Source organism: Cricetulus griseus, assembly GCF_003668045.3.
Source record: "Cricetulus griseus strain 17A/GY chromosome 1 unlocalized genomic scaffold, alternate assembly CriGri-PICRH-1.0 chr1_0, whole genome shotgun sequence".
In the NCBI taxonomy this organism is placed as follows: Eukaryota; Metazoa; Chordata; class Mammalia; order Rodentia; family Cricetidae; genus Cricetulus; species Cricetulus griseus.
In genome coordinates this window covers 109,162,345-109,188,348 of record NW_023276806.1, presented here as the reverse complement: position 1 = coordinate 109,188,348, position 26,004 = coordinate 109,162,345, and the positions used below count along the sequence as shown (strand labels likewise).

Below are 26,004 nucleotides of genomic sequence, written 5' to 3'. Positions count from 1 at the left end.
CCTAGTTAGATACAGAGCAGAAACCCAGGGAGGGAGTTCAAGGACAACCTGGGCTATATAGAGAGACCCATTCTCAAGAGAAAAAGAAAAAAAAGGCTTCTCTAATAAACTGATGATTTCAGATTAGGGAGCTGGACTCGAGGTGATGAATGCATTTATCTTTTCCTACAGAAAGTAGAGCTTGTCAGTAACTATTAGGGCAAAGAGACTTAGAGCCAGTGTGAAGAATGACCATACCTATACATGCCTATGCTCATTTTCAACCAGTATTTTAAGAATAATTAAACCATTAAAGCTGTTCATCAGCTAATAACCTGTGTTAACCTATATGGAAGGCTGAGATATATAGCTCAGTGGTAGAGTGTTCAGTGGTGGTATGCATGAAACCCTGGTACAATCCCTGCACCATAGAGAAAAGTAAAACTACGTGACAGAATTCAATTCCAGAATTCAATTCCCATGCATTCCCATATTTCCCACACACAGGGTTCCTTATAGTTACTTTCATAAAATTATTCTTTTAAAAAAGTTATCTAGGCCTGGCGTTGGTGATGCACACCTTTAATCCCAGCACTCAGGAGGCGATCTCTGTGAGTTCGAGGCCAGCCTGGTCTCCAGAGCGAGTGCCAGGATAGGCTCCAAAGCTACACAAAGAAACCCTGTCTCGAAAAGCCAAAAAAAAAAAAAAAAAAAAAAAAAAGTTATCTAGGGGCTGGGAATATAGTGGTAAAGTACTTGCCTAGCATATGTGAGGCCCTAAATTCAACCCCCAGCACCACACACACACAAATAGTTATGTGGTCAAATAACTTGGAGAAATAATTATAATTATATATGCCATGGTGATGGTATAGTGTTTATAAGATGGAGGCCTAGTTAGATGTTCTAAAATATATAAGCCTATAATCCCAGTGCCTCAGAGGTGGAGGCAGGAGGATCAATAATTCAAGGTTAGCCAGGGTACATGAGACCCTGACTCATAAAAACAAAACACACACACAAAATCTATGTAAGTTCAATTTGTTCTTTGAGACATGGTCTCAATAGGTAACATGCAGGCACTCATGGTCCTCTTGTCTCAGCCATCAGTGTAGAGGCTTTAATAACCAGAATTTCCCAAACTTAGTCATTCAATCTCATAAGACAATGTTTTATGAGATACACTTTTAGTAATATACATTAAAAATTATATAACAATAGTTAGTATACAGTTTTTTTTTTTTTTGGTAAGGCATTTTACTTTACCAAAGTGATGCCATAGAATATAAAAATATACATTCTCAGTAAAGTTTTCATCTTTTTGCAAACTTTCAAGAACTGTAATACAGCCAGGCATGGTGGTGCCTTTATTCCCTGTTCTCAGGAGGCAAAGGCAGACTGACCCATGAATTCCAGGCTAGCCAGGTCTATGTAGTGAGTTCCAGACTAGCTAAGGCTAATAAGCTCTGTCTTAACAACAACTAAAAAGCTATAACAAATGAAAAAATGTACTAGCATATTCATTTATATTAGTACTGCTTCATGTTTCTTTTTTTCAAAGACAGATTTGAAATAAAACTAAAACCATATAACTTACTTTTTGGAAAGTAATTTAACACCCATAAAAACAACAACTGCCTCAACTCCAAGAGCAGCAAGAATTACTCCGTCATAGAGCACAGCCTGCTCCTGGGTCCAGGCATACATGTCCATTGTTAATGGAGTGAGGATTCTAAGAAGAGAAAGCCATTGCTAAGAATTAAATATAAGCATTTATAATAATACCTTCAAGAATATACAAACCCTTTTAATTTCATATATAAGTTTATATAAGGAACACAGTCACATTGCAGGTTTGCAAACAAGAGACAACATAAATCAGTTACAGCCCTATCCTCCAAGCAACCAGTCATGATTACACTCTTTTTTTTCGTAGGGGGAGCTTTGAGCTTTAAGGGTGAAACTATGACTAGCCTTTCTTTGGGGCGTCACTTCTACTGAGGGCCTACTCTAAAGAGCCCCTACAGAAGTAAACTTTATGTTGATATCATTTTCAAAATCAGAAATTTATTTTAGTTTTGCTGGAAGTGCACTTTCTACATGCCCCCCCATTATAAAGTATGTGTGTTACCAGCAATGTCACACTGTTAGCAGACAGCAAAACAATTTAAAGTTTAAATTTTGTATTAAAAAGAATAGTATCTTAAATTTTGAAATCAGATGAGCTGATATGGAAAACAGATACATGCTTTCTCCAAGGGCTAAACAGTTAACAGGTACAGATCCAAGAACTGAACTCCAGCAGACATTTGCACAGCAATGTCACTCAACACAGCTGCATGATGCCAACGGAGCTCTCATCAGCAGATTAGTGGTCAACTAAAAGTAGCTGCCACCTGCCATAAGAAGTTAGAGAAGTCTGATACACCACAGTAGGAGGAACCCTAAACCTTCACACTCAATGAAATAAGACATGCATAAAATACTGCATGATGCAACTTCTTTGAGGGACCTTATACAGACAAGTCATCAGGAGCTGGTGAAAGACATGGGGAGTAACTGTGAGGGTGTGCAGCTTGTTTGGGATGATGATAATCTTATGACTCACAAAGTTGTAACCACACTTAATGCCATTGTATTCAACTTTTCAAAAACAGTTAAGAGTCTGAGAAATGGCTCAAGATTAAGAGCACTTGCTACTCCTGCAGAGGACCCAGGTTTGATTCCCAGCACTACAAGATGGTTCATAACCATCTGTGATTCCAGTTTCAGGGAAGCAGTTCTCTCTTCTGACCTCTACTGGCACCAGGTACACACATGGTATACATATATTACATGCAAAACACTCATAACACATTTTAAAAAATAAAAATAAATCTAAAACTTAAAAAAAGTTAATGTTGGGCCTAGTTGTACAGGTCTGTAAACATTACAGGAGGCTAAGACAGAAGGATCACAAATTTAAGCCCTGTCTGAGCTACAGAGTGAGTTTAAAGCCAGTCTGGATGTCTTAGTGAGAACTCATCTCAAAATAAAAAGTAAGCAGGTTGAGAATGTACCTCACTTCCCTAGCATGCTTAAGATCCTAAATTAAATCCCCAATGTTAGGGGGGAAAAGATTAATATGGTCAATTTTATGTGCCGTGTGTTTTGCATTAAAAATGTTCCCTAAAATGAATTAAGATTTTCATATGGATGAATTATTTTGAAAATATACACACCAAGCACATCCATTGATTCGTATTGATACAAAAATGTTGTCAAATGGTGACGTTACAGCTTAGGAGAGTGTAATACATTCTTCCTCTCCATTGAAAAAAACATGAAGTAGATTTTTGCAGGGCATATTTGTATGTGTATATGTGTATATAATGCTACATTTGCATATTTTTTCTCTTTTGAAAGGGTCATGTGATTTTTAAAAAAGGATGAATGAAACCTACACAGTTGTGAATTTTATAATTTTTGATCAAAGATTAAATAGAGATAATATTGCCAGACTTAGTGTTATGTCATAATGTAAAATCTATATACATTTATATTTAAATTGGTTGTGGTGGCATACCCATTTAATCCTAGCACTTGGGAGGCAGAGACACTCAGATTTCTGTGAGTTCAAGGCCAGCCTGGTCTTCAAAGGGTTCCAGGACAGCCAGGGTATATAGACCCTGTCCCCCAAAAACAAAACAGAATAAAAAAACCCAAAAATTTTATTTAAGAAAATATGCCTTACATAAATCTTTAAAAACAAAATCTATATGTATAATTAACACTGCATTAAGAAACATGGATTACTAAGTAATTGGATTTAAATAAAAAATAACACTTACGTTTCAAACAGGGCAAAAATAAACAAAACCACAAAAAACAGAATATTGGTAGTCACAACAGCAACTTGATCAATGCTTCCTTCAGGAATATGAACTTCATCTGTATTTTCTATAAATGGGAGAGAAATATTATTACCTATTTGTGTAATTTTGCATATGATGATAAAGTAATAGGAAATTATTAGCTGGGTGTGATGGCTCACACCTTAATCCTAGCACTTGGATTATAATCACAGCAAATCTGAGGCCAGCCTGGGCTAGGAGGTGTGGGGGAAGAGAAAATAAAAGTAACAAAAAAGGGAAGAGGTTGAGAAAGAAGTATCAAGATTCCCATAGTAATAAATCTTCAAATGGTAGTTAAGGTAAAGTAGATAGTCTTCCAAGAAGTATGTTTGAGTTCCATTACCTGTAGGAAATACTCAGGGTGGTTTATGTTGGTGTCTCCCAATCCAAAAGAGTGTTTAATAGACTTCTTAAAAAATACATTTGCTTTCAATTCCAGGTATGGATTTTCTACCTGACTTAAATCTTAATCTTACAATGATTCTATTATGTTCTATCAGTAGTTCATTAAACCAGTTCCCAGTTCTTTGGTTCATTTCAATGGCTCTTTTTTTTATTTCAATAGTATATCTTTATATCTTTGCATGACAGTAGCTTTAGAAGGCAAAGCACAAAGTACAGACATTTCAGACATAACTTCATAGTTATATACACAGCTGTGTATCTGCTCAAACCCATTCCTTATGTTATTACTCAGTGTGAACAATGTAATAACACAAGAATGAACATTATGCTCTGGGAGGGGGCAAAAAATGAGAAGCATGGTATGGTGTTCCCTGACAGAGAAAGTTTGTGTATGTTTTTGTAATGGTGTCTGCCCTTCTACCTGAAGGGAATGGAGATTTAGAAATGTCTGTAGTAGTATAGAGAGTGGCATGTGACTTTTCTTTCCAGTCACACTAAGAGTAACGGTCACCTTCATCCAGATCCCTTCACAGAAGCAGGCCCAAGCTCTTCTGACCCTTGTACTATCTGGGTACACCTTTCTAATTCTTAGTTAATACCCAGGGCCTATCTTGACTTCTTTGAATCAAGTACTAATGCTGCACTGTCAGACTGAAATTTCCTACATATCCATTGGTTGTTTCCTGCAAGCTATATCCAGTAAGGATAGAGCTGTAAGGAATCTCAGAAATGTATCCCAAACTGAGGAAATTGACTAAATGTCCTAATTACAAGAATTTTAGGGCCTGTCAGTGGTGGTGCAAGCCCTTAATCCCAGCACTCAGATGGTCTCTGTGAGTTCAAGGCTAACATGGTCTACAGAATGAGTTCCAGTACAGCCAGGACTACAAAGAGAAACCCTGTCTTGAAATAAATCACACACACACACACACTCACACACAAGAATTTTAAGGAAAGACTACTTCAGTTTATATTGATAGATTTAGTTTTTAAATTAAATTGGTTGGTTGATTTTTATATGTATTAGTGTCTTGCCTGCAGCATATATGTATATGTTTGGTGGTTGCAGAAGTCAGAAGAGGGCTTCCAAGTCCCTGAAACTGAAGTTACAGAATGTTTTGAGTCACCATGTGGGCACTGGGAACTGAACCCAGGTCCTCTGCATGAGCAGTAAGTGATTTTAACTGCTGAGCCATTACTCTACCCCACCCCCCAAATTTTATGTAAAATTATAATCCCACTCAAAACTTCTTTAAACTTGAACATCTTTAGATATTAAAAAATCATGTAAGTCTTTACCAATTCATTTTATCAAGGTATTTATTGAAATATAAAATGATCTTATATGAAAGTATTCAGTAAAATTACTTTGTTTTTTGTATAATTTTATAAAATCACTGAGCAAGTACCAACTTTCATTCTTACATATGATTGAAGGCCACAATTGATAACTAAATAACAATTTATTAAGTAAAATATTCCTACTTACCAGGAACTTATAAATTGGGAACTTATAAATAAGCCAATAAAAGATTTAAAGGACTGAGCTGTGAGATGGGTAAAGTGTCCACTGCGTAAACATGAAGGTCTGAGTTCAGATCCACAGCACCCACATGAAACTCAGGTCTGTGGTGATGCTAACTGGAGGACACAGACAGGTGGACTCTTGGGGATCACTAGCCAGCCATTCTATTCAAATTGGCAAGCTCCAGGTCAGTGAGAGACTGTCTCAGAAAGTAAGTGGAAACAAGGAAATCATCAATGTAGACCCCTGACCTCATGTGCAGCTACATGGGCATGCATACCTGTACACATATGCACACATGCATGCACCACACATACCCATAAAATAACTTAAAAGATGAAAATATACACTTATAAAATAATAGAATGCCTACTATCTTGATAAAGGTACTGGGAACTGCTGGAAGCCAGGTGTATGTATATGTTGTACAACTGTAATCTCAGCACTTATAAGGCTGAGGCAGGAGGATCTCAAGTTCTAGGCCAGCTTTGCCAAGCATGTCATTTTCAAGGTAAGCCTGAGCTACATACTGAGACACTGTCTCAAAACAACAACAAAACCTGCTTGAAAGGGCTTCCTGTACCAGGGTTATCAGAAGTATGGCAATGAGCACAAGGATTTTAGGACACTGGCTCTTTGAAAAAGAAAAGTGGTCTTTAGCAATGGCTTTTATCCTTGCCAATAATAAACAACATATAACTGACAGGTCTGGGTTCTTTTATTAATGTAGATTCCTTTAACCTTGGAAGATATTCCCCAGTCACCTACCATACTGTGCTTAGAGACAAAAGCAATGTAAATACCAAGGAAACAGAATCAGAATTTAGATGGTGCTACACAGGTTAACAGTACCTTCTTGAAAATTCACACTCTTACACTGCCGTCCTGAGTCATCTACACGATGCTCTCTTAAAAAGAAAAGCATAAATATTAAGACCTTAATTCAGAAGCAGTTTTCTTATTATTTGCACCCTATCTTTTCCACAGGCAGACACAATTTCTTTTATTGGCTTCTGAAAGTTACTAATTACTAATAAACATAACCAATAAACCAAAAAAATACCTTTTGTTTTCAGTACTAGTCAAGAAGCACAGGGCCTCACACATGCTGGACAAGCAAGGCCCAAAGCCTTGCACTGGATCTCCAGTGTGAGCTTTGGTGAGTAAAGGCCCAGCACTGTTGTCCAGCTGCTCTCAAACACCTGAGGTCAAGTAATCCTCCCACTTCACTCTCCTGAATAGGAAGATTACATAGCATATAAAACTTTCAAGATTTATCTAGAAGCATGTATATTTACATTAGTATGTATTTGAGGTTTTCAATGTTTTAAAAATGGTAAGTAGTTTTGGGTGGTTCAAGCCCACCCAGGGACGTTGTGTAGCTTTTAAGATGGGCAGTGGTGGCACAGGCCTTTAATCCCAGCACTCAGGGGAGGTAGAGGCAGGCAGATCTCTGTGAGTTCGAGACCAGCCTGGTCTACAAGAGCTAGGTCCAGGACAGCCTCCAAAGCCACAGAGAAACCCTGCCTCGAAAACCCAAAAACAAAACAAAACAAAACAAAACAAAAATTGTAAGTGGCTTTGGAAAATTGGATGAAGCACTCTAAAACATATAACATAATATTATGCTTGGTGGCGCACACCTATATTCCCAGCACTTCAGGGGATAAGGCAAAGAGAATCCTGAGTTCTCAGGCAGTGTTGACTACATAGTAAATTTTTTTTTCTAAAAGTTAAAACATAAACACAAAGTAATACTTGTTTTAGAAAATGAAATACCATTTTTTTTCTTATTTTTCTTTCTTTTTTTTTTGTTTTGTTTTTTGTTTTGTTTTTCAAGACAGGATTTCACTGTGTATCACTGGCTGTCCTGGAACTCACTCTGTAGACCAAGCTGTTCTCAGATTCACAGAGATCTGCTTCCTGAGTGGTAGGATTAAAGGTGGTGTGCACCACCACCACCACCAGGCAAAATATAGTTAGTAAATGAAGAATAGATCTTCCTCATCTGTGTCCATTCCTTGTCTGTCTTATTACTGCAGTTACCAGTATAACATGCCTAAGCTGTTCAAAAACTACCCAATATGGACAGCAAAACACACAGACTTCACAGGACCAGCCACAGCTCAGGTCTACAATCTCAGCTACCCAGAGGCTGCCTGGGACTCAGAGCACCTAGGCAACTTAACAGGTCCCTGCATCAAAATAAAAAGTAAAAATTAGAAAGGGCTGGCAAGGGCTTCAGCAGCTTAGAGCACTTGCTGGTCTTGCTAAGGACCCAGGATTGGTTCCTGGAACCCAACTGTGTGTAACTCCAGTTTCACGGGACCCAATTCATCCTTCTGGTTCCTGAGGGCACTGCATGCATGTGCTCCACATACATACATATAAGCAAAACATTTTAAAACACATAAAAATCCCTTTATAAAGGGAGATAGGGTCTTGGGAGATACAGAGTAGTGGTAAAGGGCTTGCTTAGCATGTATGAGGCCCAACAGTCAATGCTACAAATACAAAAAGACTTCATAGGAATAATTATCCTTGAATAATAACAAATCTTGTTAACTTTCAGACAATTTATAAACATAGCTTATCGCTTCTATGTAGTTACCTTAATATAAAGAGAATCAGAATAATGTTTACAATTCCCAGGAAGGCACCAAGTAAAACTGGTGCTGTGTACATGTTGATCTGCAGCTTAATGGTGTCCCACGTTACTCCCTTTTCTCCAATGAGTGCAAAGCAAGTCTGAAAAACTAACAAAGTGACATATGTACAAGTAAGTTTTGATGGGAGAAGCATAAGCTAAAAACTGTAAAAGATGCTTACCACAGAACTATTAGGGTCTATATGAAGCCACCATGTGTATTAAGGAATCTCAACTGCAGTGAGAAAATTGGCTCTTGGTTGGTGGAGACAATTTATTCTTTTCTTGTATAAATCACAAATACACACACATACACACACACACACACATATATATATATATATATATATATATACACAAATATATTAGTATATATGACAGATATATGATATTAAATTTTCATGCAGGTTAGAATAAATAGGAAAAACATCTAAGGCAGCTCTTTAGGGAGACTATTAAAAAGGTGAGACAGATGTGTACATTCACAAAGATTATACAATTTGATCAATCAACTCAGCATCCTCTTGACCATTTCTATTAGCATATACTCATTTTATATAATAATAAGATTTATTGTAACATTTTCATAGATCTATAATGTGTTCTTATCATATTTACCACCCATTTGGTGTCTTCATTTTTGTCAGGAGAGGGGTGCTAGGGACTGGGGCCTGAGGCCTGCTAAGTATCTACCCTACCTCTGAGCTACATTCTCAGTCCCAGTATCTATTTTTCTAAAAAAAGAAAAAAGAAAACTACTGTATATGAAAGTTAAGCTATATAATTTATTCAATAAATAAAATATAAATTTTAATAATTACATTGATTTATGTAAGTGGAAGTGGGCAGGAGAGCTTGCACCTGCCAGGGTGTACCTGTGAAAGTCAGAGAACAATTTTTAATCTCTCCTTTCACAATATGTTCTCCAGAGATCAAATTCAGCCTACTAAGTTTGGTAGCTAGCACAAAGGTAAAGACCCATTTGTAGTGATATATTATTTATGATTTATTAAAGCTTGACTGAAGATTTAGAAAAGCAAAGTCAGCCTCAAGCTATAGAGATCAGACAGTGGTGATACACACCTTTAGTCCTAGGACTCAGGATTAAGAGACAGATGGATCTCTGTGAGTCCAAGGCCACCCAGATCTACACAAGAGTGAATCAGTCTAAAAGAGAATTATAGCTCACACCTTTAATCCCAACATTATGAAAGTATGTAAGACAGAAGCAAGGTCTCAGAGAGGCATTTGTTCTCCAGCCACACTGAGGAGGAGGTTACAGTCTGAGACTTGGTGAAGAGCTCATGAAGACAGGACCAGCCTTTTCAGACTGAGCTAGAGGTGAGAGCTAATGGCTGGCTGCTTCACTTTTCTGATATTCAGATTGAAGTTTGAACCCCAATATCAGTTTCTGGGTCTTTCATTAATTCGTGTTACACCCATTGAACAATCTTGTTGGCTCAAGTAGTTAGAAATTTAACCAACTTCATTACTAGAAAACATAACAGTTTCAAGTCAAGTATTTTGAATATTATTGTATATGTGGTACTTAAATTATACATATTTAGTATCACTTAACATTAATCTGTAGTAAAACTTGGATGGAACAGTTCTGGTCTTCACCCCTGGTTGATATGATTTTCCTTGGGCCCTGTCAGTAACTGGGATCTAACTTTAGCTGAGTCGAAAAGCAGATGCTGCTCTTACAACAGTACTGGGTACAAAGCACACAGGAAAATGTCAACTCTGAGCCCTGAACTTCCCACCTGCTTTGATGACACTGGATAGATTCTATACCCTGGGATCCTTATCTGTAAAAGGGGCAAACATCATTCAATTAAGAGCTCTGGTGTCAAGGCAAAATAGTCTAGCAATAGTAGTGTATTGAAAACATTAATGTCAGCTGGGTGGTGGTGGTGCACACCTTTAATCCCAGCACCTGGGAGGCAGAAGCAGGTAGGTTTCTGTGAGTTTGAGGCCAGCCTGGTCTACAGAGTGAGTTCCAAGACAGGCTCTAAAGCTACAGAGAAACCCTGTATCAAAAAATAAAACAAAACCAAACAACAACAAAAAATCTAATGTCCCTCCCTGTTAATGCTATAGCTCAGTGGTAGAGTGCTACCTAGCATACATGAAGCTTTAGGTCAGTCTTCAGTATTACACACACACACACACACACACACACACACACACACACACACACACACACACACACACGGGGTTTGGGGAGATTAATGCTTTCTTTTCATTGTGATAATTTTTAGCTAACATAGGAAATGTGTTTCATTATGATATTTTTATGAATTTATATCACTGTACTTTGCTCTTAATTTCCTGGCTCCCTCCCTCCCTCCTTTCTAAAGTTTCTCTCCTTTTCCCTTTAGCCACAAAGCTTCACACATGGGTTACATTTAAGTTTGAACCACAAAGGTTTTCCTAATTCAAATTTAAGAAATCAAGTAAAGACTACAGACCTGGACCCAGAATAAAGCCCAAAGCTTGGCATGTGCTCGTATTGGCCATGGCACTTGTTCTTTCCTGAAGGGAAGTAGCACCAGCAATGTATGATCGAACAACAGCTACGTTTCCTAAAGAGACAATAACAGTAAAGGAATCACCCTTCAGCTATAATACTCACCTCAACTGGCTTTACACAGAGCAAGAAATACTGATGAGCACCATGGTCACGTCTTCCTCTATGCCATCTTACACAGTATGTAAGATTTTTATTGAACAAACACATAACTAAGGGAACAAAGTATTTTCACTCATACAGAAACTTCAGCTAGGCTGGGTAGTGCACACCTATAATCCCAGCAACTGGTACACAGAGGCCAGCCTAGACCACATAGTGAGTTCTAGGTCAGCCTAAGGTATATAGTAAGACTCTGTCTCAAAATCAACCAACAACAACAAAACAAGAATCAAAATAAAACAAGCCCACCCACACAAGTGAAAACATAGTTTTAGATAATGTAAAAATGGCATTATTATACCAAGATTTTCTCATCAAATAATGGACAGCTGTAATAACAGAGTGCTATGCTATAAGGAAATGTGTCACAAATGGATGCACAGACATGTAATACAGAAACAAAGAGTCCACTAAGAATGTAAGTAAACAATTTTGGGCTGGAGAGGGCACAGTGGTTAAGCATTCATACTGCTCTTATAGCAGACCTGTGTTCAGTTCTCAGCACCCACATCAGACAACTCACAAGCACCTGTAACTCCAGCTCCTGGGGATTCAGTGTTGTCCTTTGGCCTCAGGGTACTACTATCACATGCATATCTTCACTAGGCACATACATATACACAACAAAAACAAAGGTTTTTTTTATTATTAAGCACTTATTTTATAGTAGAGACTCTGCTAGGAACCACAGAACATTTTAAACTATCATTTACTGCTTCTAATGTAAAAATCATACTAAAATTGATGAGAAAAGATGGAACCAGTACAACAGGGCAAGCAAAGGCCAGAAACAGGTCAGAAAAGAAAAGGAACCATTCAGAGGCAAGAAGCTCAAGAGGACTCCACACTCAATAAAGCACTTAATGTGTATCTTGAGGGTGAAATCTGATGGAAATAAAAGAGAGGACCTGTAGGTCCTAGGAGGATTATGAGCAAAGGCAAATGAAAGGCACCTTCCTCTTCCTAAGATGTGTGTGGGATGTGAAACTGAGCGGGGATGACACAGGGAAGACATGGCTATGAACAGTAGGAAGAATGTGAAGCTTACACACAAACCCACATACACACACACACACACACACACACAGAGAGAGAGAGAGAGGGAAGAGAGAGAGAAAGAGAGAGAGAGAGACTGAGCAGGGATGACAAGGGGAAACATGGTATGAAACACATACACACACACACACACACACACACACACACACACACACACACACACACAATTACCTGCTCCAAATCCCACCAATCCACGAGCAATCAACATGTAGTATTTATTATGAGCAGCTGGTACGTGAACATATGCATATAGGCAGTTGGCTACCACCGAAATAAAGATGGAGACGATAAGAGGTTCTTTTCTTGGCCTATAATTAGACCATAAACCAAATAGAGGTGAAGCTACCATTTGGCCAAGACTAAATGAAGCAATAACCCAGCCTAAAAAACTTGCATCGGCTGTCTGATCAATCTGCAGAGAAAAGTAAATGCTTTAAGAATCATCACATAACAACAGTCATAAGCTTCTGGCAGCTACAAACATCCAAGGCAGACTTTTATGTGAATATAAGTCTGGGTAACTAAGTATCTGGGAACATGGCTGCTAGATCAGTTAGTAAAACTATATTTAGCCTTGTAACCAATACCCAGACTATATTCCAGAGTGGCTGAACCACCTGCATTTCTACCACAACCTTTCTGGATTAGTATTTCTGTGGAGAACTCCTGGAACATATTAATAATCGTGGAGAAGTTCATCACTGTACATTCGACATTATAGCACTGTGTGGTAAGTTCTAAAGATACAGAGATGAAATGGAGTCATCCCTTGATGTTCTCAGAACTGACTCCAAGACTCCAAAACACCAGAATGCGTGCACACACAAGACCTTCATATAGAACATTTGCATACCAACTACATATACCTTCTATAGGTGTAAGTCATCTCTGATCACTTATAATACCTACTACAATGTAAATTCTGTAAAGACAGCTATCACATAGTATAGTTTATGGAGTAATAACAAGGAAAATAGTATGGGTGATTTAAAAAAATATTTCCAAACTTGAATTTTTGGATGCAGAACCCAAAGATAAGGAGGACCACCTATATACAACCTGTCCCAGACTGGGTGTTGACAGTCAGAGGAAGCTTCCCAGAGGACATGAGAAAAGAGGCCCGAAGGGTGAATAAAGGTAGAAAGGAGGAAGGGGGGGGCACAGGAAGGAAGGTGAGGAAAGGAGCTAGAAAGAAGCTAGGGAAGGTGACTCTGTGCAACCCTGCAGAGCCTGGGTTACTGAAGAAGGTATGTCTAACACACTGCTCTCTACTTATCTATTACAGGTCAAAACTTAACACACATGAATCTCTGGAAAATCAGTAAGCAAGGGGTGAGCTGCTAAAGATACAGAGAATTAAGACTAAGAAATTAAAGTTAAGACAAAAGCTGGCACAAAAGAGAGGACAGTGCAAACCCTTCACACATGAAGGACAAAAAATGAACTGAACACAGATTTTTTTTCTTGTCACTGTTCTAGGACTGAGCAGTTTAACAACTACATAATGCTGGCATTGTCCTAGGCATTATATGCAATCTAGAGATGATTACAGCATGTAGAAGAATGTGCACATATTATAAGCAAATACTACATCACTTTATGTAGTGGACTTGCACATACAAACATTTTGGTACACTTTGAGGGGACTTAAAAACCAATCTCACAGCACTATCAAGAGACAGCCATGTTGCCTATCCTTTTCACAAAGTTTTCCTGAAAACTCAAATTAATTCCACGGGAAAATCATGAAAGTATTCCTCAAAAATGTCATCTGTACATTTTGAGAATTCCCTTTGTCTACTTGCGCTGCTTTCACTAGGGAGACAGTGATGGATGTGAACACACCTGATTAAGAGGGTAAGCACACCTTCACTCTGCCTGCCACTCTCCAGGCATGAGTCTGTTTCTTGGCACAGCACCCTTTCTGCTTTAACTGTTTTTGTTTGTTCAATAAAGCATATGACCAACATGCCTCCTTCGAGGAACTACTATTTTAAGCTGTTCTGAGACAGATCAAACTACATAATACTAAAGACACTCTCTAGACAATGCTTGACAACACTAGAGTTACCTCCACTATTATTTAAATCAACAGATTGAAATGTACAAACCTTTTGAAGGTATGGCCAGATTGACATTATCACAATAGAAAAACCTGCAAAGGAGCAGACATGTTTACTTGCATTATAATAATGTAATCACTATGACAGGTATAGCTTTTAGAAATATAGCACGGATTTTTAAAATATTCTGAGCCTGAAAATTTACACACACAAATGCTTAACTTATCAAGCAGTAAAGTCTTAACCCTAAGAAGGATAATAAACTCTAATATAAACTAGAAACACAAGGTAATCATAGTCCCTTACTCTGCCTGATACAGCAAGATCAAAGGGTCTGCTTCTCTTCTCATATCCCTTGTAAGTGGAAATTACTGAACACTTTGCTGAGCCTACATGGCAGACATGAGTGGAAGAAAGGCCATGATTGTCAGAAGGAAGTGCTAGTCTTCTGTGCTGTTTAAAAGAGCAATCCACTGCAGGAACGATAGGAAAGAGGGAACACCATCTCAAGGGAAGCAATATTAACTGAAAAACTTGAAGATGGTCACACTATAAAATCTTCCTGGTTTCTGATAGGTTTTTCCACTTAAGAACTATGATAGAAAACTCCTGTACTATTTGTTATCTTTTTTTCACTTTTCTGAAGTGATGGGGATCAAACCCAAGGCCTCATGCATTTGAGATAAGTACTCTACCACCCAGTTACAACCCAGCCCTATTTGTCCATTCTAAATGTTAGGCAAATCCAGTCAGAAATTATGGAACGCCTACTTTTAAATGGTTAGCTTTACTGCTGGGTGTGGTAGCCCAATTCTGTAATCTCAGCACTCAGGAGACCGAGGCAGGAGAATCAAGAGTTTTAAACCAATTCAAGACACTGATTTACATAAAGAAAAAATGCATTAAGATATGATTCATGTCCAAATGACTCACCCCTTAAAATATACAATTCATATAAGGGGAGAGAAGAGGGCAATAGAAGGGCAACTATATTAACATGCACTGGGGCTGGGAAGATTGTTCAGTCTGTAAAATGCTTGATACACAGGCACGGAGATCTTAGTTTGAACCCCCAGCGTTATATAAAAGCTGACTGCAGGGTTCATCATCCATAATCATGGTACTAAAGGGAAAGGGAAGAGTCAGGCAGTTCTGGCTTCTTTCACTAAGCATAAAGCCCTAAGATTCATGTGTCTGGTACTATCTATTAGTAATTACTTCTTTCTTTCATAAAGTCTATTCTCTTGGGCTGGAAGAATAGCTGGAACAGTGCTTAAGAGCACTTGTTCTTCTAGAGGATCTAAATTAAGTTCCCATCACCCATATGGTGGCTCACAGCTATCTGTAACTCCAGCTCCCAAGTTCCAGAAGATCCAACAGCTTCTTATGACTTCCTTAGGTATACACATGGTGCACATACAAACATGGAGGCAAAACACTCATACAGATAAAACAAATGCAAATGAATTTTAAGTCTATTTTTTTAAGATAGGGTCTCACTATCTTGGCTGTTAAGTCTATATTCTTGCTTTTGATTAATTTCATTATTACTGTGGGGGGGAGTAACACACACATGTATATGAGTACAGGCACACATGTGGAGGACAGAGGAAAGCTTGAAGAACCTCATAGGTTCCAGAGATCAAACTCAAGTCACTAGCTGAACTCAGTGGCCAGGGTTGCATGGAAAATGCTTTTTATCTACTGAGCCATCTTGATGTCCCTAAAGTCTGTTTTGAATGTAACACACATTATTATCAGTCTCACCTTCATGTTTTTGTTTTAATTTGGGTATGGGGGTCTTGGAGGTTGAACCCATGCCAGGCATCATTCTACCACTGAGGGGCCCCCAGTTTTCTATGTATTTGGAATTGAATTGACTTCGATGAATAAAGAAATTAAAGAACTATTTCTTAGGCAGACTAGTAGTCTGAACCTGTAATCTCAGCACTTAAGAAGCTGAGGCAAGAGGATCAACAGTATAGGACACACAGTGAAACTGTCTCAAAACCTCTCCCATACAGGGATTTTAAAAAGTACACTTTATAATGAAGTTACATCAAGTAAAATGTTTAACATGTCAATTAACATCTTAAGTAATTTTTCTTTTTCTCTTATTAAACTTGAAACTGTTTCTTAGACAGCTGAGTAATAAAAACTAAATGTTTTAAAGGAGGAAAAATTATCAGTCCAAGCACTAGGGAAGCTGAGGCAACAGAATCCTGAGTTCTAGGCCAGCATAGGCTACATAGTAAGGGTTTTTTTTTTTTTTTTCTAAATTGATAAGTAAAATGGGCACGCCTTTAATCCCAGTACTTGGGAGATAGAGCCAGGCAGATCTCTGAGGTCAGTCTAGTCTACAGAGAAAGTTCCAGGACAGTCAGAGCTAAACAGAAAAATCCTGTCTTAAAGAAACAACAACAAGCCAATCGGTGGTGGCACATGCTTTAATCCCATCACTTGAGAGGCAGAGGCAAGAGGATCCCTGTGAGTTTGAGGCCAGCCTGGTCTACAGAAAGGGCCGGGATAGGCTCCAAAGTTACACAGAGAAACCCTGTCTCAAAAAATGAAAACAAACAAACAAAAACAACAACAAATGAATAGATAAGTAAATAATCTTAAAACTACCACAAAGCTAGTGTACTATGAACAGTAGAACTGTGTGTAACTTCTAGCACTTACCCACACTGCTGAGAAACATAGTGAGGTACAGAATCCTAACAGATCTCCATCTACTCTTGTAATGCTCTTGTGTTTCTACCGTGTCCCATTCTCTAGGTGGAAAGAAGAAAAGGGTTAACAGGTTGAGTGTCCCTAATCTCAAAACTCCAAATCCATGTTACAGTAACTGAATGTGAGGATTCTATCATCTGACCTCATTCAATGAATTATAGCAAGAATGCACATGCATTAAGACACTCTGTACCTGCTGGGTGGTGGCAGTGCAAGTCTTTAATCCCAGCACTTTGGAGCCAGAGGCAGGCAAATTTCTGTGAGTTCAAGGCCAGCCTGGTCTACAGAGCTAGCTCCAGGACAGCTAGGGCTGGATACAGAGAAACCCTGTCCCAAAAAACAAAAAAGAAAAAGAACAAAACAAAACTCTACCATCTCTTTCAAGAACTGGAAAATTACAAGCATTTCAGATAATTTACAAGGGCTGTACTCCCTGGTCTTTAGGGGCAGGTATTTATGCATTAATAATTTTACTCTGTCTTCTCTAAAGATATAAAAATTATATAACAGGCATAATTTATTAATATTGGAACCTCTGAATAAGCATTTTAAATTTCACTGGGTTGTAGGACCATAGTAATGCACCATTTGGAAGATATAAGACATCTTTAAGAAGTAAACTATTTTCCAAAGCAATTTACTGTTTTTTTTTCTTTTTTAAGTTTTCATGTTTATATGGTATGCATATAGAGGCCTGATGGTAGATATAGCTAGTCTGGCTATCCAGGTTGCTCTAGGAATCTGTTTCTAAATTCCAATGCTGGAATTACAGTGGCCCATCATACCCATCTGACACTTAACAAGAGTTTCTAGGGATCCAAATTCTAGTCCTCTTGATCGCTCAGCAAGCATTTTAGCCACTGAGCTATTTTCCCCAGCTCTACTTTTCTATTGCTGAATTCAATAGAAACTTGTTAATCTAACAGGATGAATGAATACATTTTCCTAAGAAAAGTTACATAAACTAGCTACAAGAAACATCTCCCACAAATGATATATATTAAAAATTAATTACCAGGGATGGTAAGATGCGAAAAGGTCCCTCCCTAATAACCTGAATTCCCTCCCTAGGACCCACATGGTGGAGAGAACTGACTCCCCCAAATTGTTGACTACCCTTTACAGGTATACCATGGCACACATGTCTGCACACAAACAAAAATGAATGAATAAATACAATAAAGGTAGATTTGTTTTCAGTAATTACTCTGGTATTTCTGGAATGTCCTACTTGTAGCACCATATTACCTTTGCTGTGAGCTGTTCTGACTGGAATGATGTCACCTAAGACAGTCCCAGCCTGGAGCTTCCTGGGCCACTGACCTTTGCTCTGACATGAATTGCCAAATAAATTCTACTTGTAGACTAAAGAGCTTATGATGATAGAGCAGACTAGTTTCATGTTCTGGATAATTATAATCTGTACTAAAAGCAAATATATCAGTTAATATCTTGTTTGGTGATACCTGAGTGTTTATGCTCATTAAGTGCTCACAAAGGTGCCAGAGTTGGCAACTTATCTTATGTGAGCACTACTTTTCCAAAAAGCAAGACACACTTAACAGACAAAATGCCTACTTATGTTCCAAGAGTATTATCTTTTGGAGAAAGGGTTTGGTTGATTTGTTGTTGCTGCTGCCATTGTTTTGTTGGAATAAAGTCTTTCTATGTAGCCCAGGCTGGTCCCAGAGTCTAAAATCCCCCTGCTTCAGTAAAGTTCTGTACCACAAAATCTGTGGCCCAACACTTATTTTATAAAATAGACCTTGATGTTGTCAAATTTAATCACCAGTGAAGAAGCTTTCTTTCTTCAAATGTGCTATTTATAAATGGCAGAAAGGGAAGAAGAGAAACATTTTAGATCTACTGTTTGCCAAGGATATTCATTACATATACATATATATATTTATATTATTATATTTATTACTTTAATATATATATATGTGTGTGTGTGTGTGTGTGTGTGTGTGTGTGTGTGTGTGTATGGGTTTGAGTGTTACGGTATGCATGTGGAGGTCAGAGGATAAACTGGGAGTTAGTTCTCTCTTTCTGCCCTGTGGATCCAAGGATCAAAGTTAAGGTCATCAAGTTCAGAAGCAAGCTCCCTCACTCACTAAGCCATCTCTCCAGCCCCCAGGACTCATATATTTTAAGTCATTAAAACACTGCATATATAATATTGTGAGCTATACACAGAGACCTTTTAATTGTGATATAAAATACCTGAAAAATGCTAGCACTTAAGATGGCTGTATTACAAAATCAATATACCTAAATTAAATGTATACCACTGCAATTAACCACATACTGGGAAAAGTATGGATCATTGAATCCCAGAGTATGGTCTTTCATATCAATTTAATGCTTAGTAGTATACTTTCAGGTACCCATTACTATTCTATGGAGATTAGAAATTAAACACATTATCACTTTACAAGAAGGATCAGGACAATTTACATTTCCAAGTAACTGTTTCCCTAAGCTCTTTCTCAGCTGGGGAACTGAGAAGTAAATTATTTATGTGAAGAAAGGTAATAAAAAAAAAAAAAGCTCGAGTGACTCTAACCTGACTGGAAGCTCAGTTAAAGGAAAAATAAAACTTTCCTAGCCTAAAGCAGTTACAAATTCAAGGCCAACCTTGGCTATGTAGTGACTGTAGGACAACCTAGGCTACAAAGTAAGAACCTGTCTCTAAAAGAAAACAAAACAAACTTTTTTGCCAGGCCTATAATCCTAGCACTCAAGAAGCTAAGGCAAAACAGGTGTGGTGGGTTAAGCCTCAATGTCTCAGCACTAAGCAGGAGGATCAGGAGTTTGAGGTCATCTTGGGCTGCATAGTGACCTCAAGGCCAGCCTGGGCTCCAAAACTGTCTGAAAAACAAAAACAAACAAACAAACAAACAAAAAATGGGGAAGGTGCTGAGACGTCAAGATCAACATCAGCCTGGGATATATAGCAAAATTCTGCCTCTATTTTTTTAATGAAATTTTCTTCACTTTTTAAATTTGCCTTTTATTTTATATGCATGGGTGTTTTTGCTTTTGGGGTTTGTTTGGTTTTTTTAAGGATTTATTTAGTTACTATGTATACAGTATTCTGTCTACATGTATGCCTGCAGGCCAGAAGAGGGCACAAGATCTCATTACAGATGGTTGTTAGCCACCATGTGGTTCCTGGGAATTGAGCTCAGGACCTCTGGAAGAGCAGCCAGCACTCTCTACCTCTGAGCCATTGTTCCAGCGCATCCATGGTGTTTTGCTTGTATGTATGTCTGTGCTCTGCACCAAATATATGCAATGCCCACAGAGGCCAGAAGAGGGTGACAGATCCCCTGGAAACAGTGTTACAGTTGGTTATGAGCTGCCATATGGATGCTAGGAACCAAATCTGGGTCTTCTGTAAAAGTAACAAGGGCTCATAACTGCTAAGCAATCTCTACAGCTCCTAACTGTCTTCTTATAATAAAATCTCTTAAAAACTGAACGGATGAGAAATTTAAAGTTAGGATTTAGTGGTTATCTTCTATATAATGGATGAAAACAAAAATGTTCAAATTTTGGTTGAAGGGCTGTTTAAGGGCAGGAAAACCCCCATTGTCTAAATTCAAATCACAGAACAAGAAACTCACTTTGATAATGAAAGCTCCAGTGTCCATTCTTCTAACAAATGATGGAGTATGCATTCCCGTTCATTGGGGCCTGGCAGCCTGCACTTCTGATGGAATGAATTAGCATTCCTCAATATTACTCATGTGACAGTCTTGTAACCAAGAGAGAAACAGTTCACTAATCCAGATTGTGAGAAAGCCCTTAGGAACACTGACCTAAATCTAACAGTCAGTTGTCACATGAGCAAAAATAGGTCCAGTGACAGTTTGTTGTGTTTTGTTTTGTGATACAGGATCTCTCTGTGTAGCCCTGGCTGTCCTGGAATTCACTATGTTGACCAGGCTGGTGTCAAATTTACAGAGATTAACCTGCCTCTGCCTTCCAAGTGCTGGGACAGTTCTAAGCTAAACAGTTTAAAACAGGATAGAACCAACCAACATACAAGCAATGACTGTCTTGTATATATAAAGTGTGTTTGTGTGTGTGCATATGTGTATTTGTTTATTACATTATTGGAACAACTAGAGAAACAAGGAATACAGAGCATAAATTGTATAATACTCGTAGTGGTATTTCTTTGTTGTATTGGTGTTTCTAGTGGTATAATAATGATGGAATTATATAAGGGATATATTTTTTCTTGGGAGAGGCTGGCTTTAAAAACATACTTGGAATAAGCAAAGCATTACAATGTCTGAAACTTCAGTTTGGCAAAAGGTGTGTGTGTGTCTGTGTAAAGACTAAATGAAAAGGTATTAGGTGTTCACTACATTGTTATTTCAACTTTTCCATGTATTTGAAATCTTTCAAAGTATTCAAAGTAACAGATTTTATTTTGCTTGTTTTAATTTAGAAAACTAACCAGTCATTTATCTTCCTATTTTGTCATAGTAGGAACAGTAGAATGGGGCTGTTCTTCAGTCACTTTTCTACATTTATCTTTTTAATTATTGATGACACAAACATGTCAGACAGCTGAGACTGATTTACACAGGTTTCTGCTTTGCCGGGATGTAAGAGGAAAATACTGCAGCTGGATGTGCTGGTGCTCACCTTTAATCTCAAATCACCTTAATTTGAGGAAACTCTAAGGTAGGACGAGCAAACTATCAATCTCACCTTTAATCTCAGTACTCAGCTGGCAGAGGCAGGAGGACCTCTGAGTTTGAGGTCAGCCTAGTCTACAGAGCATGTTCCAGGACAACCAGGGCTACACAGTGAGACCCTGTCTGAAACAAACAAACAAAAACCAAAAGAAACAAGCAAAAGAAATGATGTACCTACTTCCAAAGGGATTTGTTTAACTTTTACTTTCTGTCTACTATCACTGCTACATTCTGGCATTAATTTTCCAACTGGAATTTTCTTCTAAGTGAAACTGCAGTGGTCTAACATTTCCAAAAATCACAGCTCCAAATGACAGGATGTTTAACAAAATTTTAACTTGAAATCCAGAAAGAGTTCACAATACACTGGTATGAACTGATCACTTAGGTAAACCTGAATAGGAATAAACACAAAATGCTACATTTTGGATTCAGTGTATTTTCTTGCACAGAGACTGGGGCAAAGAGGCACTACACTGGTCAAAGTCCAGCTTTATTACTGAAGCAAAGACCACCTAGACTCAGAGCTAAAGAGAAAGCAGTGCTGTGTAGCACTGGAGAAATGTAACAAATGAAATGTCCTATAAATGAGTGCACTGTAAGACAAGCACATTATCACTTGCTGGATATTGTTTCTGCATTATTTGAAAGGGACAGCAGGAAGACCCTAAATCCAAGGCCATCCTCTACCACAGAGTGACTTGTAAGCCAGCCTGAGCTCCAGTTTGTAAGAAACAAAAAGGACCTAAGACAATTACATCAATAAATTATAATGAATCAATCTTGTTAGCTAGGAAGGGCTGTTAGATAACTAAATTGAAGTTTGTGCAGTAAAGTCTATTGCAACAGACTAAAACTGCAATAAGAATTTGAAGTTCCTGGAGTATTTGAGGAAACTCTAAGGTAGGACTAGCAAACTATCAATCTGCAGGTCAAATCTAGACACCATCTAACTGTAGCTTGAGAGCCAAGACTAGTTTTTCAGGTGACTATTTGTTACCAATTTGATGACAGAACACTAACTTCAAGTGCAATCAATTCTCTCATCAACAGACCAACCTACCTCACTTATTATGATTGTAGATTGTCTCTTGTTGTCTAAGTATCTACACTGTCCTTGACTTTGCCTTTGGGCCTGAACAAACCTAAACTATCTACTAATGTGGCCATTCAGAAAGTGTGCCAACTCTTTTTCTCTTAAATGAAACTCTTAAAGTAGGTCAGTTGGAAGCACTAGACACTCAAGAAAAAAAAAAAGGACCTACGCCAACTAAATCAATAAATCATAAATCAATCAATCTTGTTAGCCAGGAAGAGCTATTAGATAACTAAATTGAAGTTTGTGCAGTGCATTAAAAGAAAAACGTATCAGTCATAATTAGGGAACCAAATTAGGATTTTAAAGACTGTTGACTTGTTCTGAAAATATTTCCTTTTCTTTTTAAAATGCTAAATATAAAACCTCAATCTAATGAACTTTCTATGAACAGTGACATCTGAATGTAGATGGATCCTAACAAAATCACTTATTTAAAAGAAAGCTAAAAGTCGGAGAATTGCCGGGCGTTGGTGGCGCACGCTTTTAATCCCAGCACTGGGGAGGCAGAGGCAGGCGGATCTCTATGAGTTCGAGGCCAGCCTGGTCTCCAGAGCGAGTGCCAGGATAGACTCCAAAGCTACACAGAGAAACCCTGTCTCGAAAAACCAAAAAAAAAAAAAAAAAGTAGGAGAATTTTTTTTAAAAATAGGCTTGTTTTGATAAGGTCACAGAATGTACAAAACAAAAACAAAAAACAACATAAAATTGCATTGCATATACTCTACTTAGTAAATCAAAGACCATGGGGTTTCAATGTTGTCAAAATAAAGGACTCATGTTGAAGATAGATAAACGAGAAAAAATAAGATTTAGCCTGAGGCTTAACTGTCCATTTAAAAAACCTACTTAATAGAGTTACTATGTTTTGCTTGATGTGGTGGCACACATCCCGGTAATTCCAGCAGTTTCGAGGTAATACCAGGAGGGTCAGGAATTCAAATCATACTTGACTATATACTGAGGTTGAGGCCAGTCTGGGTTTCGGGGACCCTGTCTCAAAATATAATGCAAAAAGTGGTGGAGATAGTTCAGTGGGTCAGGGTGCTTGCCCCCAAGCCTAAGGAGCTGCGGTGTGTCCCTAGGGCAGAGGGAGCTCTAGACACGTCCCACATGGCAAAGAGAACCCAGTACCAAAGTTGTCTACTCAGACCATACCACGTGCCACCTCCCTCCACGCCCCCAAAATAAATGTGATTTTAAAAACCCACTATTCTTCAAATAAAAAAATTAATAAAATAACAATACTGTTACCTAAAGGTAAAAATACATACTGGTGCAGTGAGACAAGTCCAAACTTTTCTAAATCAGAGCTCATAAATTAGGATCAAAATACTAATGGAACGCTTAAAGAGTAATCTTTATTTTGCACCTGTGGCTTTAAGCAAAAGATGAGCCATTTTTAAATGGGTTTATTTGCAAAGTATCAAGACTTTACCAAGCAAGCCATCAGGCAGGTCAGGAAAAGGTCAATGCCCTCGAGTGCTGGTTAAAACCATCATTTCGGGGCTTTTGCGAAATGTGGACAGTGGTCAGCTACAGAGGGTCAACAGAATGCAGCTGTAAAAGAGGCAGCTAGGTTCTTTTATACAAAACTAAGGAAAAATCGAATGTGGAGGAGAAAACGAAGCTCTCACGCAGGAAGAAACTCCCAAAACAGGACTCAGGCCGGAGCCTCAAGGCTACCCGGTTCTAGAGTCCACACCGGCTACAATGAGAAGCTGCTGTGACCTCTGGCCCCTTCCGCAGCGACCTGGGTACCCAAGTTCTCCAGGTACCAAACTTGGTACCCGGGTGAGGATTCTCCACTATTCCCAAGTAAACGCGATTATCCGGGAGCCTGTCCTGAGCGGGTCCGGGGACGGCCGCCGGGCCCATGCGTGAGCGACCGGATTTCGGGCCAGGGCGGTGGACACGCAGAACCTAGCCAGTCCCACCCGCCTGCTCACCTGCTTCCGGGCGAGCCGGGGCCCAGGAGAGGCTCCCGCTCGGCCTCGCTTCCCAGGCTCGCCATAATGACAGCCCTCACTAGGAGGCGCGCCGCCAACTCTCGCGACACCGGCTCCTCCTCGGCCTGAGCTGTCAAAACACGCCTACGACGGCGCGTGCGCGCCGAGGAGACGGAAGCGGACCGGGTGTCTAGGGGAAGTGTGAGGCTGGGGCCTCGCGGGAGGCGGTAGTGTTGGTTCTGGTGAAGGAGGCCGGAAGGGGCGTGGCGAGCCAGCACCGCCTTCTCGGGGCGTGTCCTGAGGGAGCCCCGCCCCGCGTTCGTCCTCCTTGCCCGCAAGGCTGGCAGCGATCCTGAGTCTTGATAGCTGAGGACCTTCAGCTCTTTGCCTTCCGAGGTGAGGCGAAAGTCCGGTCCCTAGAGCGCGGAGAGCGGCGGTGCCAGGAGGCTCGGTGGGCTCCCCTTCAAGTGTACGTCTGTGAGCGGCCTGTAAGTAGCAGCCTGTGCGCTCCTGCCTTCTGCTGCGTACGTGCAGGGCGGCATGAGCACAGCCGGGTCCTGGTCCGAGGGAGGGCGTTGGCGACCCCGACCCTCCAGCGCTGCTTGGCCCTTGGCTCCTCACCTGAGGGATCTGAGGGACCGAGTTGAGATGGCAGCCAACCGCTGCTGCCTCGCTGGCTCCTCAGGACTGAGGGACGCGACTGAGGTGGTAGCCAGATGCTGCTGCTTTGCTGGTTTCCGGACCCCCGAGCTTCAGCTTTGTAAATATCCCTTCACCAGAGCCTGCTTAGGTCCAATTGGCTACTTTGATCATCAGGAGCAAGAATGTTCACCAGACTCAAATAATGTTCACTTCCTTGTCGCTGCATATTGTTATGTCCCTGCCATTGCGCTTGTCAGCTAATAGGTGCCAGAAATCATCGTTTCTCAACTCTTTGCTAGCTTAGCTGTAGAAAACATTGTCATATGATTTCATTGGATCACATCTGTCCTAGGAGATGTGTAAAGCAGACACATTTCTACTTTACCATGACCTGAAGTCGAGGTAAGTTATCTGGAATCTCAGTGGGAAGGTGGCAGAGTTGGGACCCAGACTCAGTGTTTAAATAGTCCACAAAAAAAACAATTAGTATCAGCGTTTAGCATTTGTCCTGCCTCATGTGAGCTCTCTGTTGTGTGGCGTTGTCATCACCTCACCTCTGATCTTTCATTTGTGATCATCTCCTATAGTCAACGTTGTACCCCACTA

At 39.4% G+C, this 26,004-nt stretch overlaps 2 protein-coding genes across 6 annotated transcripts in view; one reads left to right on the top strand and one right to left on the bottom strand.

The window, feature by feature from the left end:
• Positions 1–24,959, bottom strand: part of Mfsd8 (major facilitator superfamily domain containing 8) — a 30,959-nt gene extending 6,000 nt beyond the window's left edge. The window contains exons 1-9 of one of the 4 annotated variants that reach the window (XM_027391933.2): positions 24,757–24,957; positions 16,946–17,037; positions 14,312–14,355; positions 12,372–12,612; positions 10,924–11,037; positions 8,414–8,558; positions 6,655–6,710; positions 3,810–3,918; positions 1,577–1,711 (exon numbers count right to left, since the gene is read on the bottom strand). In XM_027391933.2, coding sequence (XP_027247734.1) covers positions 1,577–1,711; positions 3,810–3,918; positions 6,655–6,710; positions 8,414–8,558; positions 10,924–11,037; positions 12,372–12,612; positions 14,312–14,355; positions 16,946–17,037; positions 24,757–24,821 — 1,001 coding nt within the window. In that variant the 5' untranslated portion in view covers positions 24,822–24,957. Of the gene's footprint in view, positions 1–1,576; positions 1,712–3,809; positions 3,919–6,654; positions 6,711–8,413; positions 8,559–10,923; positions 11,038–12,371; positions 12,613–14,311; positions 14,356–16,945; positions 17,038–24,756 lie in introns of all 4 variants that reach the window. The other 3 variants (XM_027391934.2, XM_027391935.2, XM_027391936.2) reach the window with 3 other exon arrangements.
• Positions 24,960–25,056: 97 nt separating this feature from the next.
• Abhd18 (abhydrolase domain containing 18) overlaps positions 25,057–26,004 on the top strand; it is a 39,509-nt gene continuing 38,561 nt past the window's right edge. Inside the window, exon 1 of one of the 2 annotated variants that reach the window (XM_027391937.2) lies at positions 25,057–25,244. The gene's annotated coding sequence lies outside the window, so the exon portion shown is untranslated. The remainder of the gene's footprint in view (positions 25,245–26,004) is intronic. The other variant, XM_035451759.1, reaches the window with a different exon arrangement.